At 50.9% G+C, this 27,870-nt stretch overlaps 7 protein-coding genes across 7 annotated transcripts; 3 read left to right on the plus strand and 4 right to left on the minus strand.

Moving 5' to 3' along the window:
* Positions 1–6,442: 6,442 nt before the first annotated feature.
* On the minus strand, positions 6,443–8,518 carry A1O9_05067 (uncharacterized protein; the record flags this gene model as incomplete). Its single annotated transcript, XM_013407353.1, has 1 exon — positions 6,443–8,518. The coding sequence occupies one exon, from the start codon at positions 8,516–8,518 to the stop codon at positions 6,443–6,445; it is 2,076 nt and encodes a 691-aa protein (XP_013262807.1).
* Positions 8,519–9,295: 777 nt separating this feature from the next.
* Positions 9,296–11,054, minus strand: A1O9_05068 (T-complex protein 1 subunit epsilon; the record flags this gene model as incomplete). The annotated part of the gene is made up of 3 exons (XM_013407354.1): positions 9,296–9,349; positions 9,410–9,495; positions 9,542–11,054. The coding sequence occupies 3 exons, from the start codon at positions 11,052–11,054 to the stop codon at positions 9,296–9,298; spliced, it is 1,653 nt and encodes a 550-aa protein (XP_013262808.1).
* Positions 11,055–11,768: 714 nt separating this feature from the next.
* Positions 11,769–12,599, plus strand: A1O9_05069 (uncharacterized protein; the record flags this gene model as incomplete). Its single annotated transcript, XM_013407355.1, has 3 exons — positions 11,769–11,787; positions 11,865–12,159; positions 12,221–12,599. 3 exons carry the CDS (start codon positions 11,769–11,771, stop codon positions 12,597–12,599), a joined length of 693 nt encoding a protein of 230 aa, XP_013262809.1.
* A 1,066-nt stretch (positions 12,600–13,665) lies between these two features.
* On the minus strand, positions 13,666–15,712 carry A1O9_05070 (uncharacterized protein; the record flags this gene model as incomplete). The annotated part of the gene is made up of 9 exons (XM_013407356.1): positions 13,666–13,851; positions 13,910–14,117; positions 14,176–14,201; positions 14,260–14,287; positions 14,344–15,032; positions 15,081–15,135; positions 15,182–15,389; positions 15,461–15,561; positions 15,618–15,712. 9 exons carry the CDS (start codon positions 15,710–15,712, stop codon positions 13,666–13,668), a joined length of 1,596 nt encoding a protein of 531 aa, XP_013262810.1.
* A 2,499-nt stretch (positions 15,713–18,211) lies between these two features.
* On the plus strand, positions 18,212–22,666 carry A1O9_05071 (uncharacterized protein; the record flags this gene model as incomplete). The annotated part of the gene is made up of 1 exon (XM_013407357.1): positions 18,212–22,666. The coding sequence occupies one exon, from the start codon at positions 18,212–18,214 to the stop codon at positions 22,664–22,666; it is 4,455 nt and encodes a 1,484-aa protein (XP_013262811.1).
* Positions 22,667–23,232: 566 nt separating this feature from the next.
* Positions 23,233–24,936, plus strand: A1O9_05072 (uncharacterized protein; the record flags this gene model as incomplete). The annotated part of the gene is made up of 2 exons (XM_013407358.1): positions 23,233–23,682; positions 23,740–24,936. 2 exons carry the CDS (start codon positions 23,233–23,235, stop codon positions 24,934–24,936), a joined length of 1,647 nt encoding a protein of 548 aa, XP_013262812.1.
* A 1,369-nt stretch (positions 24,937–26,305) lies between these two features.
* A1O9_05073 (uncharacterized protein) lies at positions 26,306–27,224 on the minus strand (the record flags this gene model as incomplete). The annotated part of the gene is made up of 2 exons (XM_013407359.1): positions 26,306–26,874; positions 26,924–27,224. 2 exons carry the CDS (start codon positions 27,222–27,224, stop codon positions 26,306–26,308), a joined length of 870 nt encoding a protein of 289 aa, XP_013262813.1.
* Between the last annotated feature and the right edge of the window lie 646 nt (positions 27,225–27,870).

The raw sequence follows: 27,870 nt of genomic DNA on the forward strand, positions 1-27,870 counted from the left end.
GGAGAAATGTTTAGTGAGAAGCTTACCTCTCGGGCTCTCACAGCGTGGCATGTCGTCCGCCTTCCCCGTGACAACTCAAACACACATACGGCGTACATCAATGCCACGTGCAAGTCTCCCATTTAGCCTACTGTACGAGGACTCCGCACACCCGCCTGTGCCTGAATTGGCTGATGAATAACTCCTTTCTGTCCAGCTGACCTGCTGAACTCCTCTGCTTTGTTGACATGTGAGATCCAAGAGCGACTCTAGAACCTCGAATCAACCTGGATTCTGCTCCTGCTCCTGCTACCGGAACCTGCAAGAGATGCTGAGCTGCCGAACACAGTACGTGGCCCGTACGTGAAGCTGATACACACACACACACACACACACACACACACACACACACACACACACACACACACACGCTTCCTGCAATTCCCACCCAAAAGGTGAAAATTCCCACAAGAATCATGCTCATACTCGTACGACCTTCCTCCCGCACGGCAATCCCCTTATTATCCATCCGATTTGGCTTCTCCCGAGTAGTCACCGGTCAGGAAGAAATGAACGCAAGCCTTCCGACTTCCATAATTCTCGTACGTACTAGATAGCACCCTGGCACCTGCTCCCTCCCACCGCTCAAGGGTGTTTGCACCAAATCAACGCTCCCCACGAACTCAAGCAAAGCCCTCCATCCGCGAGTCAAGCCACACTGTAATCTTGGCTGGCCCTACACCCCTCAAAGTCGACACACACATTTCACCCCTCAATCAGATGCCAAACGCCCTATCCATGCTTTTGTGGCTGATAAGGCGTCCCACACCTTGTAAAATCTTATGTGCAGAACACTCAACTCAGCACGTCGACAATAGGTTGCTCAAGTAATCTGGGTAATTCGCAACGAGCATCTCGAATTCTTCTTGTTGCACATAGCTGGCTCCCACACGCAACTCCATTTGGGTCTTCTCCACTTCCTCAGGATTAAAATTACCACCCCTCTGACCCAAGTTGAATGCAGCTTGCAAGTTGTGCAAAGATGGCAATGATCGGCTCTCGAATGTTAACGGTGACGGTAACGGTCGTTTCTCGAAAGGCCGACGATCAGTGCCAACATCCTACGAGTACGAGGAGTGCTCCGTACGAGCCAAGCTATTGACGGTGAAAGAACCTCGTAATTGCCGGGAGCAGCAGAGCGATCGGCATACCAGCTATCGCCCGGATATCACCTCCCGTACCCCGTCTCTGGGTCCTGGGCACCTGGGACCAACTCGAACACTCGGAGCCGCTCCATCCCTGGTCGAGATTATTGCGTCGCTTTTTGGCTGCTCATCTGCCCCGTGACCGCTTATTATGCCCCCAAGCCTAGTGGCCTTGCACACTAAACTGCTACTAACAGCCTAGGCGCTGCGGGTGGGAGTGTCACTCAGATGCCGGCTACCTTGTCCAGGACTCCACTCGGAGATGTTTGAGCCAGGCTCCCCCCTGTCAGTTCATCCCTCTGCACCCACCGGAGTCACAAATGACCATGGCTTTTGGTATGGACTTTCGAGGGATACCCCGACCCAGCCCTCGAGGTACTGATCAGCACCACATCTCGGATATGCAGGCCCCAACTGGCCATCCAGCCTTGCTATCCTCGAGACAGTGCAGAGTGCGGAGCACCTAGTAACGCAACTCTTCTGAGGCTGGCATTCATCCATCTCAATAACGAGGACCACTCAAGGTGCGAATTCGCTCACTCAATAGACGGTACAGGGCTCTTTCGTGGGTTGCTGCATGTGGTCATTTACAGAATCGATCAAACACTCCCTACTTGACGCAACACCTGTCACATTTGACCGTCAACAACTTTGAAATCTCTTTCCGACTTTTCGCTCTGGTACTCCGAACTTGACGCCACCAACGTCGGAAATGGACTTACGCTCCAGTTTGCTATGCATCGTTGAGATACGTCAAATTTGCGCCAGATGCTTCAGAATCAAATGAGACACATTTACATACGAAAGTATCAGTGCCGCCTCCCGTTGCTTCCGCTGTCACTTAGTGGCCAATCCCTGCCTCATCCACGCCAGTTTTTGCATGATTTTCAACGCTCGGATGGCGCCTCAGTATCATCCTAGCCATGTCTCCCCCGGTGATCTGAGTTAGAAATCCGATAGTCTGGGGATAATGGGCGTGTCCAAGCTCAACCTCGCACAGGCGTCAAGTCTCGATCAATAACACAGACCAATTTCATATGTTCGAGCCTGCTTGCCCAATGTCTAGACTCCAACTTTGACAGCTCCAGCCTGCGATCTGGCCAGCGAGTAGCACAATACAGATCACTCCAAGGACTATTTCCATACGAATGATATGTCAATCCCTTGGGATTGTCCTTCCCAGGCGGCACCCGTGAATGGTGCAAGGTCTACAAGGAACGTAACTCGGCTGACCCATGAAATTGCGACTCACTCACTGGCTCAACTATTGGTTGCTGCGACACCCTACAATCCAAATATGGCGCGAAGGCGCTTCAAGCCCATATGTAAAGGTGTTGCCGGTGTACCTTGTAACAGTCACACTCGCATATTGGCCTAGCAAGAAGGCCTATCTTCCTTCCTAGTTACACCTAGCTCCAAGCTGTCTCCGGCATTCCTAGGCTCCAGTCCCATGCAGATGTCCACTTTTTGGAGGCTGCAGCTGTCGTGCAGTTGTGATGCAGCAGGGCTTAACAAAATGGATAATGTTTTCTCCCATTCACTTCAGGAAGGTCTGGTTTTCGCCGATCCAGGGGCATGCGGGTAAACCCCATTTCATTCCCTTCATACGCATTCGTATCTGTCTTATCCCGAGCTTGAAGAGACACGTCGTTCTAACCCACTGGCACGTTTTGCCCGCGTCCCCCCTTTACATTCGGGCCAGCAAGACAGGAGGCCCAGGGACCATTCCTCCAGATCAAATAAATATCTCGCTCTCATAACCCAGTCTTACTGCATGGCCATTGTTGTTGTCTTTGGCCAAACACCGATGTTGATGATCAGCCTCGCTTGTGAATATTGTTCGCGATCGCGGTGCACCTGACAAGGTTGGTTGACCGGGGTAACTCGATCGCGCGGATCTCCCATCACACAATCTGGTTTGTGATAGTGTCTCCTTACCAGATACCTTGCCTCCAGCCGAGATCCCTCCACTTCACCAAACCATAACTGTTTTTGATATTTTCCCACCTCTTAACCAGACCTCGCCATGTATGGAGCATAAAGGTACGTTACACCTCAGCTTCGTGCCGGCTCGGGGATCCATACAATCCAAGCTGAATTTGATGCGAGGTTGGCATTGCACTGCATCACTTTCTCCAGCATCCCTTGAATCCCACTTTCATCCTGCAAGGGACTACGCCCCGTTCGAGTTCTGTTGGCAGTTGAAATATTCCCTTGCGCTCCCATCCTTTCAGGCAAGAGTTTGAAAGAATCAATCTCCCCACTATAGGAGGAACTATGCGATGCAAAAACAGCCATGCTCGCTCCCACGTTTGTTCGAGTTTATCATTGAGACTCCAGAGGACGAGGCACACGATGTTGCAGTGCTTTGCTCAACACAAGGTATTGCTCCGAGGCTGTCGAACGTCCACCGGCGTCTTCTGATACCCCCTCATCAGGGAGCGGCAGATTGTCAGTTTTCAATCGTAGGTGATATTGGGATGTAGCCCGGCTGAGATGCATCGAGTTTACAATGTACGTCCACTGAGCATCGGTCCGCAGTCGCCGGCATGCAAAGTAATCCAGATCTCCGGCTGATGCCAATCAAGACAAGTAACCAGTGGCAGTCAACGGTGTGCTCGACCTTATTACCTCCATGGTGTTCCGGAGGGCGGCAGCTTCAAATGCAAGGATTCCATTTATTCCCTCTTGAAACCCCTGCTCACAACCTCCTTTTTCGTTTTTGCTCTCCTCACGTGCAGACATAGCGCGGACCCAGAGCGACGCTGCACCCTTGTCACAAGCCTGATCCAGCCAGAGGTATTGGCGCATGATATCCCTCAAATGCGTGTACTCGAAAACGCACAGATCGGCAGCGAGACTGCAGATTTCTTCACGGCCTCGAGGCAACGATAGCAGGCGGTATTGGATCAAATTTCTTCGCATGTTCATTTCCCATGACGAAAGAGCGGTATGTACATCATTGTAAGATTGGTTCAAGAGTCGACAGTAGGTGCGCATGTCGAGCAGCAGATCCTTGAAGTCGTCCGAGACTTCAAACTGCTTCGCGCGGGATCGAGGTGGCCGTATGGCCTTCACTTGGTGTTCGAGGACATGGCGGTAGAGGCAACCAAGTTCGAAATTTGGTCTCGTCAAGGACACACTCGCTTGGATGATATCGGTGGATTGCACCAGGTCGGCGATAGGCGATACCTGGTGTCATTACTTCAGACAGTCCACCTCGCTTCTCAACCAAAAGCCTTCAAAGCGTTCATGTGTAGATTTGTCCACTCGAATTGAGACAAATAATCCAACCACCCCAGTGATCGAAGTGGCGGGTCAAAACCTCCGAAACACTTCTCTGCATAAACCTCCTCCACTGGTTTTGGGCCGGTATCGGCTATCGTCAAGCAGAGTACCGCAAAAACCACCTCGTCCAGGACATCACCTCATGCGATATGTTCCCTCACGGACCTGACTGCACTATTCTGGCAATGTATCATCACAGCTTCATCTGTTGCTGAGGAGCCATGCAGGGACTTTTCGAAAGCAGCTGTCCAGATAAAAGAGTTGACACAAGCTCGTTGGTCATGCTCAGTCGAAAGAAGGCCGAGGATAAAGTTTCATCAGTGCTGAGAATGGGCTGGACAAAGTTCGGCCACAGTATTGAAAGGGCTGCGGTGTGTCTGTCAATATCGATGCTCATTCTCGGCGTGTGTGTGTGGAAGGAAAGGTAGGCGGCCTCGACATACCGTAGTGATGGATTCGCCGCACATCTTGAGTCTGGAGCATTGCAGCACATTGCCTTGTAGCAAAGGACGGCTAAGGCAGGTGCTGGGTGATGGTGGTATTCTGAATTGAATTTGGACGCCCGTCTTGCTTGGCCAAAACTGAGGCGCGCTCCCTTACGTCCTTCTCCCCTATTCTCCTTGGTGTCAATGTCTAGACCTCGGGCTCCCCCGGGCCTTGATGGCAAGGTCACTCCATTCTGGCAGACCATGGGGCCAATGTCCGAAGTAATACGGCCGTTCGGAACGGTGGAGCTCGGAGTTATGCCCTCCACACTTTGAAAATGCCTCGGGGCAATAGCAACCGGTTCTTTGGAGCTTCGGGTTGCTGCCGCCTCAGCAAGCATCCTGCTGTGTTCTCGTTTTGCGGTCCGTCTGCGGCCTATTAGAGTCAGATGTCAGACCGGAGAGCAAGCAAGTACAACTCTTTCCATAGGTAAGGTAAGGTATGGCCGATGTCTCCCAGACATCAAATCCACCTATGCACACATAGTCAACTTCGTAGGTAGGCACCCCATTGCATCGCTTACATATCTGTTTAGCTCACTGACATTGGCGAGGTCATCGAGTCAGTTCGATGGATTGGACCGTTGGAGGCAGTTTCCGAAGCCACTGACTGCGTCGCTCTCGTAACTTTTGGGGGTAGGAGGGTGGTTCTACTCATACTACTCGTACACACACCCCGCCATCGATTCACCTATTCAAGGCCCCCATATTTCTTTGGCCCACTTTATCTCGTGAAGAAGGTTAAAGCTTGTGGATTTTCCCTACAGCTGGCCAATCAGCATGCGTGATTACAAGTGGCTGTTACGTATGAGGTAATTGCATACTGACCCATTGGCATAGATTCTTGTCCGAGGTACTACGCAGTACATAGACTGTATGAATTAGCCGTTTTGGGGAGACGGGGACGAGTTGGCTGCCACAGATTTCACACTACAAACGAGTATGCGGATTTCTAAGGTATGTTCACGCTGGCTAAGGTCACCTGCCATTCGTAACTCTCATCATGTTCCATGACAACTGCAAGAGGTTTACTCGGAATAAATCAGTCAAAGATGCTTGAGTCCGGGTTGTTGGACTTTTGTGTTGCTAGGCTTCTCCATTCTCTTAATTTGGGTGGATCTAGCCTCCCTCCCTCTCCTTCCATCGGGAATGGGGTTGTCTTAGGGAAGAGAGTGAAAAATATCATCAACCTGTTTGATACGAATAAGCTTCCAACTCGGTGTTGCTACCTTTGACGCTTCTGGACTCGCCTATGCTCAGCCTTGATTGAGTACCTGCCCAACACGGAGTGCTGCCATGCTGTACCCCTTGATCAAGAAACCATCTAACTACCCCCCTTCGTGCGATCGTCCCATCCCATGGCTCCAACAGTAGCTTGTGCAAACGAGGAGACCATCCAGACAGCTGTGAGAACTCCAAGTTTGGGTGGACAGAACCTAAGTTCGGTTAGCCAACACGTACCAAAGATATGCATGAATCCGCCACTTACTCTTCTAGACTGAGAGTAATGAATCCGCCCCAAAAGAGCCACTGCGCAACGCAAAGGAGCACGCTTGTGACCGCGACTGCGTGTGGCTTCCTGGATGCCTTCTGGGGAACCACATCATGTTGACGTCCTTCAACAGGAAGAGTGCCATATACCCTGTAATTTGCTGCCTGGCTTTTCATCAACGATGCATTTTCCAAGGCCCTGCTCTTGTCGATCCAATGATATGCCACCTTCTCCTCAATCAGCGGCCAATATTCGTTCCGACGGGCCATCAAGGCAGCAAATGCCAAGATGACCACGACGATCAGCCACAAGAGTGCGCCAGCGTATATGAACTGTGCCGGTGTGGAGCCTGCTAGTCTCTCCATACCTTTGGCGTAGAAGCTGTGTTCTCGACCATAATTGACGGTGATGATCATGTAATACGATGATAAACCTTGGAGAATGATTTCCGCAAGCAGGCAAGACCCGGCCGCGGAGAGATTCACAGCTTCTAATGGTTGCACCCCAGGTACCAAGGACCTTAGTAGTGTGAGCCGAGGCATCGTGCACCAGAGGAGCATCAAGTGAACGACTGGAACGTGTCCATAACCAGTGGCTGCATGGACGAGCGAAACATTAAACCAGTTTGCGAGGAGTTGAAGAGCGGCAATCGAAATCCCCGCGAAAACCCAATTTTGTGAGTCTGGCAGCCCCAGAGAGCCTTGCGTAAGTCGATTCATGCCCATCATCCGAACGAGGGATGGCGCAAGGAATGTGGCTATATTGATCAGGGCAAAGCTCCCGAGTTTCCACTCGGTTGATGGACATGTTTCCCCTCCCTTGCTAGATGTCAAATACCACATGGATGCCAGGTCTGTGTCGTTGGATTTGGATGGCTTGAGAGACCAACGCCATGGAATCATGTCGAGAGGGGTCGGGGCGGCTAGTTGTTGCCAGTCTTCTGGAAGACCGTGCCAGCCTTGTACATTGCCACAAAGGCCGTGAAGCCAATGTACATAATCTGCTCGGGTCTCGAACATCTGGCAAGCACATCCGCAGGAATCGTAGCTGATGTCACGACAAAAGCAAGCCCTATCAACGGCGGGTACGACTCTGCAGTAGCCACCAGAGTCAATCTCACAAGCGTCAGTTGCGCATTGGTCAGCAAGCTCGACCACTTGCTTTGGCATATCCGCGACACGCGTGGGCCAGACCCAGTCTTCAACGGGGATAAATGCGAATGCCGTGGTTTTGAGCCCGTCATTCCAATTGTCGGGTACGGCCTTTAGTCCACAGGTGGCATGCATCCATAGTCGCTCCTTCGTCAAGTCTATCTCCTCTCGCCCTGCACAAGGTTCCCAGTCTGAGATCCCTGTGAACTCGCTGCAGAAGCATTCTTTATCAAAATAATCGCCACGTCTGATGCCATGTTGGGTGAGGTCGTAACCGACAGTCTCAGAGTCCAGAGCTATCATGGACCGTAGGGGCTCACTGTATTCCCAGGCCCGGAACTCGTTTCCGGTATGTCGAGTAGTCTCTGTGAAACTACACGAGGCTATCACATGCTGAAATGCTTCCATGGATGAAGCAGAACTCGAGGCTGACAGGCATGTTGGTGCTTTGTGAATCACGTCAACGGCCGCATACCCTTGTGCCAACGAGGCTGGGGAAAGGTTTCCCAGCCCGTTCGTGTCGCCGATATCGACAAGCCAGGTCCGACCGGTAGCCTTGCGGACCCATTGATATAATTGCGCTTTGGCCAGCACTGATCGGCTGCAGTATGGGAGGTAGCCTTTGATAACAGAAGGGGACAACTCAAAGCCGAGACAGGTCAGCTGGGTCAGCCATTGGTGGTGTGTGCAGATGATTCCGAAGTGAGAGGTGCATCGTTTGCTGGTACATCTGGTCATGGCACTCAGCCAGGTGGACTGGTCTTGTTGAGCGATGCACTGTGGCATAGGAGTCAAGTCTTCAGGATTGACCCAGCCATTGTGATTACTCTGAGCTATCACTGTATCGTCCTCCCCAGTAGAATCATTGCTAGAGGGGTCAAGTGCTTCTACTGTTTCAATGTTGGCATCAATGGTCATAAGGCTAGAACTGTGAAATACCTGTTGCAACCACCTCGCATAGTCCAGCCGCCAACAACAGAAGGAAGATATTAGATGTTTTCATTCCGCTGACAGGATGAGCATCCAAGGTAACTTGTGCTTTAATGTAGGTATGGAGTCAGTGTGAATGGATGATTTGCTCAGTTGAGCCTCGTTTTATATAAAATGGGAGCCTAATGGCGCGGGCGGCAAACTAGATGCTTGTCTGATAAGGTGGGGTAGCAAGGCTATGGCGCCCTTATAGCTCGCAACACCTCGCATTTAAGCGGTATGTAGTCAATGTCCTGTTCTGTGAACTCCTACCTGTGCATGGTATGGGCGGTCAACTGGTTGGTCGCATCGATGGTCTAGGCTTAACTTGATATACCGTACCATTGATATACCGCCGTTATAGAATCTAACATGGTTGTCGAATCATTCTGAGTGGAGACAGATTCAAGGCCACGGTGGGAGGCGTTTTCATTGCGGGAAAGTATGACCCGGTACTATATCCATCTTCATGGCGGAAAACAGGTAATTGTCAACCAATCTCCATCGGTGGAGCTGTCCATCCGATGTAGTCCAGGTGCACTTTCTATTGGGGTGCTAAACAGGAGACCGTGTGGACAAATGGCCTTTGGATCCTTTCTATCCCATTTGGGTATCATTTTGTTCAGACTGTCATTCAATCCTGTTCTCATGCACGCTGAATCTTAGGCCAAAAACGCCATACCCGTGCTGATGATGACTTTCTATGCCCAGTTGGTGAAACCGTGTCTAAAACTCGTTCTCATCATTTCCTGCAACAATCACATTATTGATCTTAAGAACCTGTAGAGCGCCGTTAGTCATGTTCACAAAGTATCAAAGCAATCAGCTGGCATGACTCACCATCCGACATAACTGAGTGGCTAGGAGGAGCTGTTGTCTCTTTCCGATCAGAGGGTCAATGACAAAGCTTTCTCGCATATCTGTAGCTTGTCAGTAGAGATTCCAGGACTTGTACCCATTTCAAGCCCATACCGTTGTTTCCTGTTCCCATACAATCCACACCTAATCGAGAGTTCTGCTCCTTCAGCTGTCGTGACTTGACATCTGCCAATGTCTCGATTGGACTTAGACCCGAGTTCTCTGCGAGAGCCATAGGAATCGCATCGAGGGCATCTGCGAAGGCTCGCATGGCATATTGCTCCAAGCCCGGGGTTTTCGAAGCAGCATCCTCGACAGCTAGTGAACATGCAATCTCGGCGGCACCACCACCGTACACAACTCGATTGTCCCTCACTAAATTCCGGACGACACAAAGTGCATCATGTAACGACCTCTTGGCTTCATCGATGATCATTTTGTTACTGCCGCGGACAAAGACGGTCACAGCTCTTGTGTTTGCACATTCTTCGATCACGAGCATCTTTTCACGTGTGGTACCGAAAGTCATTTCTCTGACAAGCCCAGCTTTGCCGAGTTTCTCTTTGCTCAAATCCTCAAATCGAGGTACAATTCTCCCATTGGTCGCAATAGCAATCAATTCAATTTCGGGCCCACCGACCCATCGCACCGCTGGAAGTTTGTTCTGGAGTAGGAGATGATTGGCTTCATCGTCAAAACCCCATTGGCAGATGACAAGGTTGGCGCCGGTGGCTTTGATCAAATCAATCATCTCAACGAATTTAGTCTTCTCGTAGTTCTGTAGCTTCTTGAACTCTTCGACTGAAGAGATGTCAAGCTTGTGCTTTGTCTTGGGTTTGGGAGGTTCAAAGGCACATGTCAGAATGGCGAGTTTGGCATCTCTGACTTCAGTGGGCATCTGTGGATGGGAGAAGTCTTTGTCAACAATGACGCCCTTGACCAGAAGGGAATCTTCTATGGAACCGCCAGCCTTGCCATCCACTTTGATGAGTTCGAAATCGACATCTTTGCGCTCGAGGTCAGCAACTGACATGACAGCCTCCACTGCAATCTTGGCGAACTGGTCATGGGCCTTGCTGACGATTTTGCTGCCCAAACTGGTTTTAGCGACCTTTAGAAGATTCTCCTGCTTTTCTCTGCTGAAAGTGATTTCATCGCTGATCTTGTCCAGATGAGCCACAGAGAGCTCACAGGCTTGGTCAAAGCCATCAGCGATACGGATAGGGTGAATACCCTTGTCGATCAGATCTGCAGCTTGGTCAAGGAGGGCAGCAGCGAGAACAACTACACCGGTTGTGCCGTCGCCAATCTCATCGTCCTGCGACTTTGACAATTCAACCATGAGTTTCGCAATTGGATTAGAGAGTTCCATTTCAGACATTATGGTTCGGCCGTCGTTGGATATCTGGATGTCCCCATCTGGAGAGATGAGGATTTTGTCGAGGCCTCGGGGGCCCAAAGAGGTTCGGACGATATTTGCGACGGTTCTCGCAGCGACAATATGCTGTTTCACGGCATCGGTGCCATGAGTCCGCTTCTTGGATCCTTGATCTCTAACGACGATAAAAGGTCGTCCAGTCTCATCCTTCAAGAACTGCGCTTGGGACAAATCCAATTGCATTGCCATCTTTTGGATGTGCCGAGAATCAAATTCTGCGTCCTCTTGACCACGATACCGAGCACACAATTGATCGTCTCTTAATCACTCCAGAAAGAAATGAGGGCGGGGTGAAGGATGCTCAGATTCGACGTTGCAGGTGCAGGGGGCGGTTCGGGATTTACAATTCCGATGAGATTCTGTATAATTCCCTGTTTCTTCTTATGCGTGCCTGCTTTGCAACTGTAGAAAGAGGCTTCAGATGCTGCAGCCGACGAAGTGTTATGTAAGTGTTCATCTGCCGCAGCCTGAAATTTTTGGGATCTCCAAAACTGCCCGCCATGGACGACCATCGCAGCCAAGACTGTGCTTAATGACTATTAAGGCAACATGGAACTAGTTGCTTAGTGCCCACCTAGCGTGCCGTTAGCGCTGTGTATCTTCCGCCTCAACTCGTCTTGAGTGGGCGCTAATGGCACTAAGATGTTATGTTAACCCCTCCTTCCAACCCAATCAAGTCAGGCACTCCCAGCCTTACCAACCAACCACCTGCTTCTCGCGTCTGCCCTTCTCCGCGTTTGTCCAGTCCGGTTCGCATCTTGGTCTTCTTTGCGCTCCCTCGCGCAATTTGCATTTTATCACCGAACATCAATTTGCAGTTTCTGATACTTGAGCTCAACCTCACTTCCGCATCACGGCAATCCAAGCATCTTCATTGTTCTCCCAGCGCACGCACTCTTCGCAATGCCTCCTGGTCTCCCTGGTAAGTCGACCCTGCCCATCGGGCTGGCTCATCGACTCTCGAGTGGCGTCGCATCGCATCACTGACAATTGCACTAGAACCGGACCGCGACAGCGTGGACTCAGAGGTCATTCTCCCAGTAGACGCCGATACCAAAGCTCAGGATCAACTGAATGGGGAGCAGAGCAATGATGTGAAAACTGTTGACCCTCCAAGTGGTCGAGGCGAGATAGAAGACCCTTCCGACTCTGAAGGCTCTGAGGAAGGCGGCGAATATAACGTAGAGGCGATTCGAGGCCACCGAATCTACAAAGGCGTGGTGCTATACGAGATCAAGTGGCAAGGATACCCTGAAGAAGAGAACACAGACGAGCCCGAAGAAAATCTATTGCCGTAAGACTTTCGACTGATCACTATACCAGCCCGGCTCCGGTCTTCTAACTTCATTGCTTAGACACGCCCGCCAAATCCTTGCAGATTACCACGAAAGCATTGGAGGTGCCCCAACAACAGGTCTCAAGAAGTCGAAATCCAAACAGTCACTTCGCCGGCAAGCTTCCACCGACGATTCTCCCGCTCCTTCTGCCAAGAGACAGAAACGCAATGGTTCTCTTGGCCGTCCCGATTTGACAGAATCATGGACCCCTACCAAAGAAGATTGGGAGCCTCTAGTACTCAAGATCGAGACAGTAGAGAAAGACCCGTCGGGACAGCTGGTCGCATATGTCGTCTTCAATAACGGCAAGAAAACAAAAGTCGGCATGGACAAAATCTATCGGCATTGCCCGCGCCCAATGCTCAAATTCTACGAAAATCATCTCAAATTTTCGTAAGTTGGTTTGGGAGGCTTCCTAGGAAGATTTCGAGTGCTGGCTATTGTCTGAGGATTAACATCTCAAAGATCTCCTAGCGATCACTCCTGAGGGACTGTAAAACAACTCAATACCATCTCCAAAGTCACCCTGTTTGGCAACCTACCGGGTTCTCTCTTGACGTTGATACCATGGCTTTCATCTTACTGCTAGGCGCTTGGGGTGTGTAGCATGGGCCGCGTGGTCATTTACGGTCACGCGCTTCCCTGGGCGGCCGTTCATGAGGTGGAGGAAACGCCAGTTGCGCAAACAGAATGCCTATCGAAGGAACGGCACAGACTTCGGTCTAAGCATTTTCCACCAGAGGCTCTACCCGGGTTGGACACTTTGGAGTCTCCAGCGATGTTTTTGGTGGGCCATGAAGATCAAATTATTGATCACCAAAACGTGGCGAATGCTCCCATGAATTAAGTTCTGTTAAATGCTGTAATTAGACTGCATTCAAAAATTAAGGAAACTGTTGGATTCTTGCTCTAATAGAATAAAAAAAAGGTAGTCGAGCATACAAGGACTTTCCTCTTCGGCTGCACAGCTCCCTATAAAATGCGTCGCTACGATGTTTTCCTTGAGGACGACGTTCAAGGGAAATAGTCAAGGACCGCACACGACAAAGCTGCGGAAGCGGAGACGGAAGGAATACACGGACACCTCCCGAATCCTGATACAAGCATGCTAGGAGCCAGACACCGGCGCCGCCATCTCCGTACTATGTCTGCTACGAGCATTTGGGGATGGGGAGCATGACGGTCTTCGGCAGCAGAGGGTTAAAGGGGATGTACGTAGAGAGCAGAGGAGAGGACACAACCAGGATGATCTTGGACCACACCGTCTACGCCTCTGATATCAATTCATAGCCAATTGGCATGGTATCCCCCCAATCATATGATCGGGCCAAGATAATGGGTTCTTTGTCTTATGGACTTTTATGTACTTGCAATCTCGCCGGAGGATTCCGAGAGAAAAGCAATTAGCGGTCGATGCCGATGTCGATGCCTTCTCGAGTGCGCAGATGCACATTGAGCTCTGTTCAAGTCTTCGAAGCCACAACTTCCTGTTGAGCAGTTTCGCCTTTCTCACCGAACGAGTTGCGAACCGCACCCCTCTCTTTCTCCTCGTCTTCCATAGCAGCCTTCTCAAGTTCAGCTTGCTCCTCAGCCGTGGCGCCGTAGTAGTGGATGGCAACAGCATCGCCAAATTGTGCGTTGATGTCCTCCTAGAACATACGTCAGATATCGCTCCCTCGGTGTGGAATTTCTTGGGACAAAACTCACGAGACTGCGACCCTTGGTCTCTGGGCAGAAAAAGTACACGAATGCAATATTAAAGGCGGTTGGAATGATCAAGACAAGGAAGAACTTCCAGCCGATCTTTTCGAGCGCAATAGGTCCGGCAACGAGCAGGATGATGTCTGCAAGGTATAACCCAGACATTCCAACACCCATGCCTTGGCTTCGAATGTGGGTTGGGAAGATCTCAGATCTAGTATACAAATCAGGATTTGGGGCACTTGGTCATCATGACGTGAGACGGGACTTACAGATAGAGGAATTGACTAGCGTCCATCTGAGAAGGAAATAGTTAGTGTCTACCATCAATCAGTAGGATGAAGGGGGAGGCAAACAAAAGTGCTCCAGAATGGAGTGATGAATCTGGCGCGATGTTAGTGAGCCGCTCTAACAAATGTGATAGTGAATGGACCACTCACAAGAAGATAAAGAAAATCGCCGCATTCTGCCCTGCTCGATTCGTTGTTCCCAGGAACTCTGCTTGGAGGGCGATCTCGCAGACCAAAGAGACGAGAATCCCGCTCAAGCCAATGAGCATGAATTTCCGACGACCAAATCTCTCGATGTAGAAAGCACAAAACAAATTGCCTGGCAAGGTCGAGGTGACCCACAGGGAGGTAAGGAGGAGAGGCATATATCCAGTCATTCCAAGAGAGATGTATAGAAGGACACCATAATTTGCGATAATCAACACACCGGTGAACTGGTTGTTCCACATGAGCAGGAAACCAACGGCAGCCCGGCGTCGATTTGCGGGAGTCTTGAAGATCTCCCACCTCGAGGTGGTGGATTTGATCTGGCGATCAAGCTCGACCTGTTTTCTCATCTGGTAAAACTCCTTACGAGCCAGTGAATCGTGAGGATCGCCTTTGGTTCGGTGGAGGCGCTTGAGCACTTCGTGGGCTTCGTCAAAGCGGTCCTGCATCATGAGCCACCGAGGGCTAAAAGGCAACCACGGTGATCCGATAAGTAGCAGCAGTGCGGGCACCATCTGGAAAGCGATTGGAAAGCGCCATGGAAATGAAGATGGAGATCCACTGGTGGAGATGAAAGATACGCCGAAGCCCAGCCATGCCGAGAGGGAATATCCAACAGCAAACATAACACCCTGGAATGCGGTCAACGGAGGTAGATTGCCTCGAAAATCTGTACATACATGCATTGAAACCATGAAGCCTCGGGATTCTGGGGTGGAAACTTCGGCTTGATACCTGTAAAATGTCAGAAGAAACGCAAGGGTTGATTGAAGGTGCTCACATTGGAATCGCGGTGACCAGGGCCCCAATTCCGAAGCCATTGATCACTCTGCCTGCCATGAACATGCCGCTGTTGACAGATCCGGCACAGATTGCGGCACCGACGGTAAGAACGATTGCTGCCCATTGTATGGTCTTCTTTCGACTATATTTGTCGGCAAGATAGGAACAGCCTGCAGCCCCTATGGCCGATCCAGCGGCATTGACACCTAGATTAAAGCGAATGTCAGCGCTTTCACAGAGTCAAATTGCCGAAAGAGAGAGTCATATGTATACATACCATTAAAAGCACCAATATATTCAGAGGTACGGCTATACCCAGGTTCACCAGCGGCAGCTAGGCTAAGAGACTTATAGAAACTCGGCTGTCCGATAGTCGAACTAGAGTGACATTAGAATTGTATTCTGCAAGCTGGGCCTGGCTGCTAAAGACCTACCCGATGATTGCCATGCCATAGGAGCATGAAGTAGACCCGAGGGCAACAAATACGACAACAGCAAGGTTGAAAGCATTGGGGATGAGTTTTCCCATGGTGAAGGATGATGCACAGACAAGGACCTTTTCCAAGTCTCCAGGGGAAATGTCATGTCGGAGACAGAAGTTGCGGCTCGAGGCACTGTAAGCAGATTTATAGGCGAATACTCCACAGCCATGACCTGATATTCACTGGGTCTTTTCCTAGGCGCCACCAACAGTGCAGACGACGCTATCTCGCGTATGAAAGCAATCAAAGGAAGTTGTTGGCACCAGGCATGAAAGAAGCGACGGTGCAGCATGCCGGTGGAGTTAACCTTGGGGTACATGCCAAAGTTAAAGCAGGGCTAGACCATGGACAGGAAGGCTGCTCAAGAGGCTTGATCGCCTTCTCCTGAGCTTTTACTGCCTAGGCAGAGGCAGTAGCCCACACAAAGTCAGAGTTTGAGGAGCTTAGTGCCTAGCAAGCCGAACCACCGGCATGGTGGTCTTCGAATTGAACAGTCAGGATTTATCTCCAAAAATCGGAGAGTCAATGTCCAATCAGCGGCGCGATCCAACACTGATGTTATCGACAGAGGGCTGGGTGGAGTTTCTCGAGTGGAGCAACATGGGAAAACCAAGCCATTTTGTGGGGAAATGGTCGTCTCGAATCCCCAGATTTTGCGGAGAAGTGATGATAAGAGCCCGAGGTCAAATTCTTCAAATGGTTAAGTGAGCGCCATGCACCATCGGCAAGGCTTCTTAATCGACCAAATGAGATTCCGGCGGAGGCAATAATGCTATGACACGTGCGAAATTGAGTCAGTGAGCAATTTAGTCTAACCACCTCACCAACTATCACATACCTTTTAGTCGCAAATTGGGTTTCCAAGCCTCCTGAACAGCGAGCGGAGACGCCTTAGCCAAGCCGATTATTGGATTATGAGAGACAAGCAGACTAGAACTGAGTGTACGGATGGTAAGACAGACAAATGAACCGAGTTTGGGAAGACCAAACCTGGTATAGCCTTGATACCTCATACTGTAGCCTTCGCAGCTGGAGCAGATCAAGGTATGACCTAGCACGGATAGGATAATAGTATCTTGGAATGCGGACCCGTGCTCGTTAGTTAACATTTCAGGACTTCAGCTCCAGGATCCAGGATTTTGGGTCAACTGCCCACCCTGGGATTCTTCCGGCTTCTCGCCTGATCGCCTGATCGCCTGATCCTGCCACGAGAGGTGATCTGAGATGATAACGTGGCGAAAGGAAGTGTAGCAGGTCTGACACGGGGGCGGTGTGTTTGATGACATGAGGGTGACGCATTCTTGACCTTGGACACACATCGCTAGCTACTGAGCATATCCCCGTGAAGTGGTGCACATGTGTGTTGAAGTACATTCATTCCAAGGGGCTAAAGGAAACCGAATTGCGCAGACATTGCCACCTTGGTTTCCACGACAGCGGTTGAATGGGTATCCTCTCTTGTTTGAAGACTTGAATTTGGCGACAAGCGATTGGGGTACTAGGCTTCGTCACACATGGAGCCGCAAGGTTTCGAACGGCCCAGATATCAAAAAAGGCGACAATAATTGCCTGATTTGGCATTGAACTATTCATTATTAGACGAGGTCACCTGCGATGAGGCTGACATAGTTTCAGGTCGAATGCTTGAAGATCTCTCGAGCTACTTCCACACGGAGTACAGGTCGCTGCTCTTGCCTTGCGCCAAATCTGCGACGCCTGATGGAGGGCAAATATTAAAAGCTTTGAAAACTTGCCACATCTGTCTTGTGCGCGATGCCAGTATATTAGATGGTACCGAGGACAAGTCTTCTAAGATGTCAGACGACCTTGTGCCGTGAGTAAACAAGTGTGCGCAGGTCAACAAAGATCGCGCAATTGCACAAAGACACTATACAAGTAGCTCTTGCACGGAAATCTTGGGGTATCTGCTGTTTCTGTGCAAATGATTCAATTCACCTGTCGTCCAGGCCCTTTAGCGTGTGGGAGGAACATAGTGCCAGGCATGATGAAGTGACTTGGACAGTGAAGCATTATGTAGGCATAACCATAACAAGTTGGCACGGACGAGCATACAGCCCCAGGTGCCATCCACAATCCTCATGTCACGTGGCAGAAATTTGGCGCGCAATGAATTAATGCTCGACCGGACGCTTGGCATATAGCGCGTTAGGTGCCTGCGGTAGCCGCCGGCCAAATTCGTAGTATTGACGCGCCGCCAACAGAAAAGTGCCTTGTCCTCGTTACAGCATGCAGCACAATTCATCCAAGACACAGTCAAGCCCAAAGAAATTCACCCTTTCTAACAGCCAAGTACAGAAGCCATAATCCCGCTGCGTGTAGCCAGATGTCATTCCCTCAAAATTGCTGACCACAAGCGCTCCCCTTCTTTCTGGAGGCCGACGGTACTCCCCCGACACTCTTTCACCAGGCCAACAGCAACCAGGTCGCTGTCAAATGCGCACACGCTTCCACTGTCAACCTCTGCTCCCTCTTCTCCTTCTGTCAATGCGAGGCGATCCATCTCCTCTGAACTTCCCAAATTGAGAATGGCCTTCAGCTTCTCCAATGCCGCCTCGACCACCTCTACATCGAACCCCGGAGGAGCCCATGTGAGCGACGGAGCAGAGTTGCAAGAGATCCAGACAAATCAGCTCGGGTTTGCCGCTTTGAATGGCGAGGCCAAAATTCGCATTTTTCCAACGCCCTGGCCTTCGGATGATCTGCCTGCCCCATCATCCTCACTATTATCAGTCGCATCATCCCGGGGGCTTGTAGCAGCTGCGGGTCCTGATGCCATCTATATCTCCTCCACATCAAAGGTCCGAGAGAGCCTACAGTTGTCAGAAAAGGGGCCAATACGCCCTCTAGAACCAGATATCAAGATACCCCTCCCCCGATTGTCACAGATTGCGTTTTCATCTGACGACAGTGTTCTCGTAGCCTCCACTCACTCGGAAGGAGGAATCCTTGCCTTCCAGGTTGAAAGCCTCAAGAACGGACAGCTTGAACCTTTGGTTAAGATTACGACAAATGGGCAAACTCTGAGAGCTCTTGTGCCAAATCCCGTGCCAGGCAGTGCCGAGTTGTTTGCCATCGTCACGTCCAATGGAGACTTGATGATAGTGGATCTCAAAGCCGGTGCATTGTTATCGGGGATCAACGGTTTCGTCCTCACATCGAATGTCAGCTGCGTCTCATGGAGCAACAAGGGTAAACAACTAGTAGCAGGTTTGGCGGACGGCAACGCAGTGCAACTAAAACCGGACGGCACCGTTGTTGCCAACATACCCAGATCTACTTCTATTGCACCAAATGTTCATGTCTCTGGCATCTTGTGGCTGGAAAATGACATATTTTTCACTGTATATACCCCAAGCGGGACCGACAATGGAATCCTGCCCTCCGAGTACTACATCATTACCAGAGATGCAGAGCAATCAAGGTTAACGTTTGAAAAACTACCCGAGGTCTTACCACTATGGGGCGTGGAACGTTTACCATCTGCACACTTCATCTCTAGGCTTAGAGCATTTGAACCACATTTGCAGGAGCTCGTGGTAGTGACCGCTACCACTTCAATAGACGTTGGGTTGGTCTCCAGGACAGACAAACCTCTTTCTGCAGAGGGAGTTGTGGCGCCGGCATTTACCACTACTGTAATCGAGGACGATACACGACGTGCCCAACTACCTTTATCCTCCGAATTCCAAGACACTTCTCCCATTGGGATGGCTTTCGACCTGTCCAGCACCGAAAGGGTCCCAAATCCCATTCCGTCCGATTTGGAAATACTTGAAACTGCCGGCCCTGTTCCTAACTTGATTGTTCTGAATACTGACGGCGTGTTAGCGTCCTGGTGGCTCATCTATAACGATTCAGTGCGGGCGAAGACTACTTATGCTGGCTTCGCCTCGGTTCGATCGCTTCAACAGGCGTCGCCCGACACTGGCAACCTTTCCCCAGCTCCAACTGCACAAAGTGCCAATACCTCGACCAATGTGACCAATCCTGGCGCGTTCGCGAAGCCTACCTTTGGTGTACCCTCGGCTCAATCTGGTTTTGGGAACACCTCTAGCAGCGCATTTGGTACCTCCTCGCCCATTGCGGCTGCAAAATCGTCATGGACCACAACCGGCTTCGGTGCAGGTACTGTTTCAGGAGCGCCTGCTTCCACATTTGGCGCGCCTGCTTTTGGTAGCACGTCTACTCCAGCATTCGGCTCAGCCAGTGCTCTTGGAAAACCTTCTCTCTTTGGCCAGCCAGCTTCCCCTGCTGGTCCAACGACTTTTGGCCAGGCCTCTTCATTCAAGTCCAACCTAAATCCGAGCCCTTTCTCCGCAGCTAACGCAGCAACAACGCAGTCTGGCTTCAGCTCCTTTTCCAACGCTGGGGGTTTCTCTTCATTTGCGGGTGTGCAAACTGATCAGAGCTCTAAAAGTCCCTTCGCTTCAACATCCGGCAAAGTTGAATTTGGACAGCAGGCATCCGGAAACTTGTTTGGCTCCAACTCATCCTCATCACCATTTGCTGCTGCCAAAACTTCTGGGTCGACGATCTTTGGAGGCAATAGCGGGGCTTTCAAGCTTCAGTCGTCGTTCCAGGGTGACGGCACCGCAAAGGATGACGGACCAAAACCAGAACAGTCAGGTAGTTTCGGCTTGGGAGCCTCTTTGGATGATATGATGGGAGAATCTCAAAAAGACCTATCACCAACTCACGATCAAGAAGCGGAGATGGGGGATGAATCCAGTAAAAGCTATACGGACTCTGACAGGGCTGAGGCCCCTGACTCCCAGAACATTCCTGTGGAACGCACAAATAAGCCTGCAACATCACTCGTAACACCTCCGGCCACACTTAACCAATCGAAAGCCACCCCTGCCCCACCACTGTCGAATCTTTTTGGTGCTACGAGGGACCAATCTACCACTCCTATCCCTCAGCCAGGCACAACTGGATGGTCCTTTGATGGGTTGTCTTCAACAACGCCGAAGGAGACGCCAGCTCCATCTCATATGGCTCTGTTTGGAACGAAGAACGCCAGCCATGACACCGCCGCCAATGTGCAAACCAGCACGCCTTCCAACACCTTTGAATTCATGAAGGAGCCGCCTGAGATTAAACAGGAGCCCCCAAGTGACGACGAGTCCGTAGATTTGAGTCAAATCCCTGAAGCTCCTCTCCCTCCAGATCCAGTTAGCAAGCCACTTTATGCTGCTGGAGATACCTCGGTGTCCTCAACTGCCTCTAAGACATCACCTGACTCTGCACCCTTGCCTCCGGACTTCGTTCCACCTGCGACTAAAGCAGACGAAGAACGTTTGCAAGAGCTACCCAGCGATGGGGAGGAAGAAGACGAAGGAGGTTTCAGCTCAGATTTCGAAGGCAGTGGAGAAGAGGTTACGGATGGCGCGAGCCAGGAGGAAGATAATAGCGACGAGCAGCACGAGCAGCTTCAGACATCGCCAGAAAGTTCGTTCAAGAGTGGAGATAGAAGTACAGAGGTCAGTCCAACTGGTGGACTTTTCACCAAAGTGAGTACTACCAATTTCGGGGCAAAGTCTCAACGACCTCTTTTTGGGGAGGTGGGTTCGTCTGGGCCGATATTTGCACCACCGAAGCCGCACGAAAGTCCTAGGTCGCCGTCCCCAGTGAGAAAAGTATTCCCCATAGAAGGACTTCGGGTTGACCCATCCCGGTCTGTCAGCGCACCGGCTCGCCCTAAATCAGTGATTGATCAGCGAAAGGCTGAGTATCACCAATCAGCTCTTGCGATACAAACTTCCAGGGCTAAGGAGGAAGAACTTGCGAAGGAGAAAGCACGCCGAGAAGAAGCTGCTCGACGAAAGGCTGAGGAGGAGGCTGAGCAACTTGCATTGCTACAGGATGATGAAGACGACAGACTGAGGCAAGAACTCGAGAGACCAATAACGCCTACGCAGGCTCTTGACGATTTCATCACGTATCAGCCGAAATCGCCGGAGGATACGACTAAAACCGGAATTCCAGCACAGATCGAACGACTTTATTCCGATATCAACTCGATGGTCTATACGCTGGGCATCAACGTTCGTTCTCTCGCTTCTTTCATGCAATACCAACAGCTTGACGCCAGCAATCAGTCATGGCCTAGTGTGCTCAAGTCAGAGACGCCAATGGATGCGTTGAATGATGAATGGCTGTTAGGTGACATTACGCGTTTGCATGAGGGGCATATCGCACTCTCTACGATTTTGGACGATAGCAAGATCGACGGTTTCAACGACAAGCTACAACAGTGCCAAGAGTTGCTTGGACACGACCTTTTTGAACTCCGGGTAAAGTTGACATCCATCAAAAAATCTCTGCAAGCGCTCGCTAGTGACGAGACCAGCATGAGTGCACCGCTTTCCGCCGAGCAATCATCCATCCAGAACGATCTTCGTCGAGCTTCTGCTTCCGTACAGTCGAAGCTGGTGCAGGTGGAAGACAGTATTGCGGTCCTTCGAGCGAAACTTGCGGAAAGTAGTGTGTCTGAACATTCAAATCGAAGATCCAGCACATTCGGAAGGACTCCATCTCAAAAGAAGCCAACCGTAGAAGCTGTTACTAAGACAGTGGGAAAGATGATGGCCATGGCAGAACAGAAAAGTGCAGATATTGACTTGCTTGAGAGCCAACTCAAGAAACTAGGAATCTCAACATCGAACACGTCAATAACCGGCAACGGTGAGAAAATCAATGGTACAGATGCCGTCTCGACACCACTACGATTGAGACGCTCGGCATATGGAGCTACACCTGGAAGCTCAGGGAGTGTCTATCAAACACCTGATTCCAGATTTGCCAGCAGCGTACGGTCGAACAAAACCCTTCGAATGAGCCAGAACGGAGGGCTGGGGGTAGTCGCTGCGGAGGATCGAGAACGATGGCAGGTTCAAGCACGTCGAAAGAAGGAAACTACGACGCTGCTGAAGGGCATTCTAAATGATAAGCGAAAGAAGCTTACGACAAAGACCTGATGAGACGCGAGGTATGCAGGGAGAAATGAATGTCGATGGTCAATTGGAAAACGGTGTGCCGCCAATACCGACTTAGCTTTGTAGAAAACCTAGTATTATTATGTCATCATGAGCGTTCCTTCATCACCTCGCATTTCAGTTCTGGTGCCTAGGTACACAGTACTCCGTACCGTGGTTAAGGCTGTGACTTGATTAGCGGGTCGTCTATCACAAGGTCCTGGCTCACCGAGGACGAGAGGTGCAGGGGTATCCGATATGGATACGGTGGACTAGAGAGACGTCGAATGACACCAGCCGACAGACCCCCTGGAGGCTTGGCACAGCTTTGATCTGACATCCACTCTCCATCCTCGAGGATCCCTCCTCCGGCCGCGTATTGTCTCCATTCCCATGCAACTTTGCACTCCCCTGCCGAACTCGTGTCAAGCCCAAGGGTTGCGCTGACATTGACGTTGCTGCTGATCCTCTTCAACTTTGTCTTGTCTTTCACCTGCCACTCATTTCCATCCCCTTATTCAGCCACTTCCATGATCTGAGATCCCCTCCATCCTTCGCTTCTCAGTCCCATGGACACGCCTCCATGTAGCGACCGGACCCAGAGACCAACTTCTGTCGCACCTCCCCCTACGGCCGAGGACGATCTTATCTATATAAATCCCCGTCGCAAATACAAACGAAGAGGTACAGGTTCCGTATCTGAGTCCAAAGGCGACGGCTCATCAGAAGATGAGGCAGGCTCCTCCATGTCAGACGCAGAAGAACACGAACTCGGGGCTCTTGACTCTGACGCCGATCTGGACCTTGAAGACGACGAAGAAGCGGGTCTAAATAAACATGCGAGGCGGAAATATCTGAGGCGGAAGCGGAGGCGTGATGGTCTTGACTCCCGCATTGCAGGAACTTCTGGTCTGTCCAAGGATGAAGCCAGGCAGGCAGACCAAAATGTCATGCGCAACCTCCTCACAAATGCAGCCCTGATCGGCGGGTGGTATTTTTTCTCTCTATCAATATCCATTGTACGCACGTCCCCCCCCCCAAATCTCAAGGGAGACTTCAATTGACAATCGTTACAGTATAACAAATTCATGTTTTCTTCCGAACACCTCGACTTCCACTTCCCTCTCTTCGCGACATCTTTACACATGATCGTTCAGTTCTGCCTCGCTTCAGCCATTCTCCTAATATTTCCTTCATTACGACCATCTCAACCACAACCGCACTCATTTCGACACGCACCACACCCTCCGAAACCGCTGGTGACACCACTGTTCTATTTTACCCGACTGGTGCCTACTGGCACCACCACATCCCTCGACATTGGTCTAGGAAACACTTCTCTCCGCTACATCACCCTCACGTTCTACACCATGTGTAAATCCAGCGTTCTGATCTTTGTCCTTACGTTTGCCTTCCTTTTCCGCCTAGAGAAGCCTTCCGTCAAGCTGATCCTTATTATTCTAACCATGACTCTCGGTGTTCTGATGATGGTCGCTGGCGAGACCGCCTTCCACGCTCTGGGTTTTGCGTTGGCCATGTCTGCTTCCTTCTTTTCTGGTTTTCGCTGGGCATTGACACAGATCCTCCTCCTCCAACATCCAGCCACTTCCAACCCCTTCGCAACGCTTTTCTTCCTCGCTCCGATTATGTTCGTCACCCTTTTCACCATCGCATGTTTCTCTGAAACACCGTCTGCTGTCATTGCCGGCATTCAGATCCTCATCTCGACTCATGGCATCGGCACAGCTGTGGGCCTCTTGATCGTTCCAGGGTGTCTAGCGTTCTGTATGATCGCCTCTGAATTCACCTTGCTTCAACGCACCAGTGTTGTAACATTGAGCATCTGTGGCATCTTCAAGGAAGTTGTAACTATCAGTGCAGCTGGTATCATCTTCCATGATGAATTGAGTCTTATCAACATCAGCGGTTTGCTCGTAACAATCATCAGTATCGCTTGCTACAATTATCTGAAAGTTGTCAAGATGCGAGAGGACGCCAGGGAAAAGGTTAGAAAGAGAGATGAAGAGATTGAGGACAATGGGGCCTTTGAAGGTGTCTACGATGTCGACGACTCCACTAGCCGCCATCCGGCGGCGAATGTACCTGAAGAGTCGATCTCTCTAATGGATAACCAAGGCGACAGATTAGACGGCCGAGGAAACATTGGACACGGCATTGGCGCTGGGTCCGGTTCCGGATTTGGTACGGTTGCAGATTCGATGGTGGGTGATGTTCTTGGATCTGGAGCTCCCGGGAAGAAGCGTGATGATTAGCGATTTCACATTGAAGAGAAAAGGATTCTCCTAGGAGTTGAACACTTGATCACACGGTGGTCAATTTGGCAAGCAACTATTGGATTGCATTGTGTTAAAGGCGCGAGTCCGAAGTTATGTATACCATCGGGCATAGATGATAAGGCCACCGGATATCATTGTCCAGAATAGACGTACACCTTATATGTCAATCCTGCGTCCTGGACTTTCCTGGGCAAAGAGCTGTGCGCTACAGCGCCTCGGTCCCTGTTATCTAGTTAGGGTCACATCACATGTATTGCCTGCCGCACCGATTGGGCTTGGAACTAATGGGGCCCCGGGCCCTGGGGCTGCTAGAGTGGATCTCTCTCTCATCGAATGTGTTCAACTAATCAGCTTCATTATCCCTGGCCGGCGTTCGATACAGTCTCGTCGGCCCCGGTGCTTTTCTCGACCATGCTGTATGCGATAGGCAGATTGAATGCCGGTGGCAGGAAGGATCACGTAGGGTCAGGATGCAACCATTCTTGTGAGACGGCACCAGATGTACATAGTTCTATAGTATATGACACATATTTATACCGGCGCCGATGAGACTGCATATACATATGTAAATTGCGGGGCAGATACAAAGCTGGTAGTATACATTCGTTGAGAAAGACATGTACCCTAGTGCTCTGGGCCTCCATCCTGTGGATGCCATATCGAATCCGACCCGGACCTTGCTGCTCTACCTACTCGTATGACATGGTGCCATCTCATACAGCCATATGGATGGATCCCTGTATGCATCGTTGTCTTACGTAATCCGTCCTGCCGCTCGAGTGTAGTGTCACCCAGTGTCTGGGCGATTGTCTATCCATTCGTCTGTGCTACAGGACATGGGACATCGTACCAACGATGGAGTATGTACAAGGTAGTAAAATGGGCCGAGCAAACCGGACGGGAGGCTGGTCCGTCCAGGGATTGCCATCCGGACCACCATTAGCGATGGAACAAGTATTAGACATGGTTTGTGAAACGATAGGCTAACTTAATACCGAACGCAACGCATTGGAAAGTCGCCGGGTGTTATTAAGGTGATAAACGTCCAACTTCGTGTCTCCTAGCTCGAAGTTGTACCTGTAAAAGCAAAATTTTATGAACTATGTTCTCGTCAAGGCTCAACCAAGGGCAACTCGTTTCGATTAAGCATGTATTCCTTCATCAAATGAGTCAACTCGTCGCGGTGGCACCATGGCGCAAACTTTACGGCTCATGGCCTGAATCCTTCCCCAGAAGATTGCTTCCCTGGCACCGCCAGGCTAGCTTCATCCTTCCCTTCGATGTTAAGACACTCCCCCCCGGGGAAATTGCTGGCAGAGTGAGTGTTAGCTGCAGTATTTGCCTCCTAAACGCACTCTCCGGGCGACACTCCATGGATGAAGACAATAAGAACAGCACAGAAGCCCGCGGTGCCTGCAAAAACCTCGGACCGGCGACAGTGTGCGACAAACATCAGGACGCTTGAGAAAATCACAGTGAAAACAAAGATGATGATGAGTCGAAAGTGCGTGGCCTCTGTAAAATTCAAGGCAATCACCGAGCAGACGAAGATGGCGGAAGACAATAAAACCGTGCAGATATTGCCTACCAAAATCAGTGACTCGGGCGCACATCTCAGAATCAGGTCTTGCGCCTTGGTGTTGTCATGCCCCGCCAGGGATGGCAGCATTGGCTGTTCGTCAACCATTTGATGCCAGAATGGCTTCAGGATCTGGCCAAGCCAGCTATCGAAGCCGTCAAGCTTTGGAGAGAGCGTCAACAGCTCCTTGGGATCAACCTCCTCGTGCAACCATGGTCTCATGTCGTCTATGTTCCACGGGCGCTGGAGAAGAAGCCAGTCCCTAGTCACTTCCAGATTCGCAGCAGAAGCAACGCCAAACCTTCGAAGCTTGGCTGATTGGATCAGATTTTCATCTACGAGTATCAGCAACGTCAATGCCGGCTGCGGGGGCCGTTGACTCACAGTACGTGAAGAGTTTCTCCTGGATTTCAGCAATCTTGGCTCGGTGTTCCTGCGCCAGCGGCGTCGGAGAATCTCGAATCGTTTTCCACTCGAAGTCCAGGTCTTCCGGGACTAGCGACCCGGTGGTGTTGGAGTCTGGGCGTATCGCCTTCTGGACGATGTCATTCAAGTCCTTCTCGAGGTTGCACAGGTCAGCGTGTAACAGCAGGATAATTCTTGCGTGGAGTTCTTGGAATCGACGAAGGATGGCAGCCTCGGGCTTTTGTGCTATGAAGGCAGCATGCTCACTGTATCGTGCCATGTTCTGCTGACACCGCGGTGTTCCCGTGCGGCGAACATGAGCAAAGGTCAGCTGCTGGTAAAAGTGTAAGTGAAAATCCACCTCAAGCTGTTGATGTTCGCTTCAACGGCGGTACATCGTTTGAAAGGGCTTATCTAGTCCTAAGCGCAGAAGGTATGACCACGGCGCAGCAGCGAGTACAGCCCATTGCCAGACCAGCTGCCGCTGGTTCAGCCTAATCACACGTGCAGACACACGCCCCTAAGGATACCTCGCGCCCGGAGCAGATTCAACTGGTAGGTTCTTGCGCTTGCGTTTATGGTGTTCTCATCGCCCTGGGAGAGAGTCTTGAGGATCGACAGGGCCCTGACGGCTCGAGGTGCTTGCTCTGCATGGCATCTAAGGATCCAGCCAATGATCGCAATGGAGCCTCGTCCCCCTGCCACGAGCATTATGGCCTCACCGGTTGACACGCGTCATTTGCGATGGACGAACCCGTTCGCAGTGCGTGGAGCTAGTAGGGAAAGCCTCCATCGTCTGGATTGAGCAGTGTAAGGGGCTTGGTAGAGTATGCCTTGGGAATGTGCCCCTAGCAGGCCCAACTTACAAGCTCCTCGACCTGAACCTGACACTGATCCAGCGATGAGCTCCCCATTACAGCCACCCC

The sequence above is a fragment of the Exophiala aquamarina genome (assembly GCF_000709125.1).
Source record: "Exophiala aquamarina CBS 119918 chromosome Unknown aczIA-supercont1.3, whole genome shotgun sequence".
Classification (NCBI taxonomy): Eukaryota; Fungi; Ascomycota; class Eurotiomycetes; order Chaetothyriales; family Herpotrichiellaceae; genus Exophiala; species Exophiala aquamarina.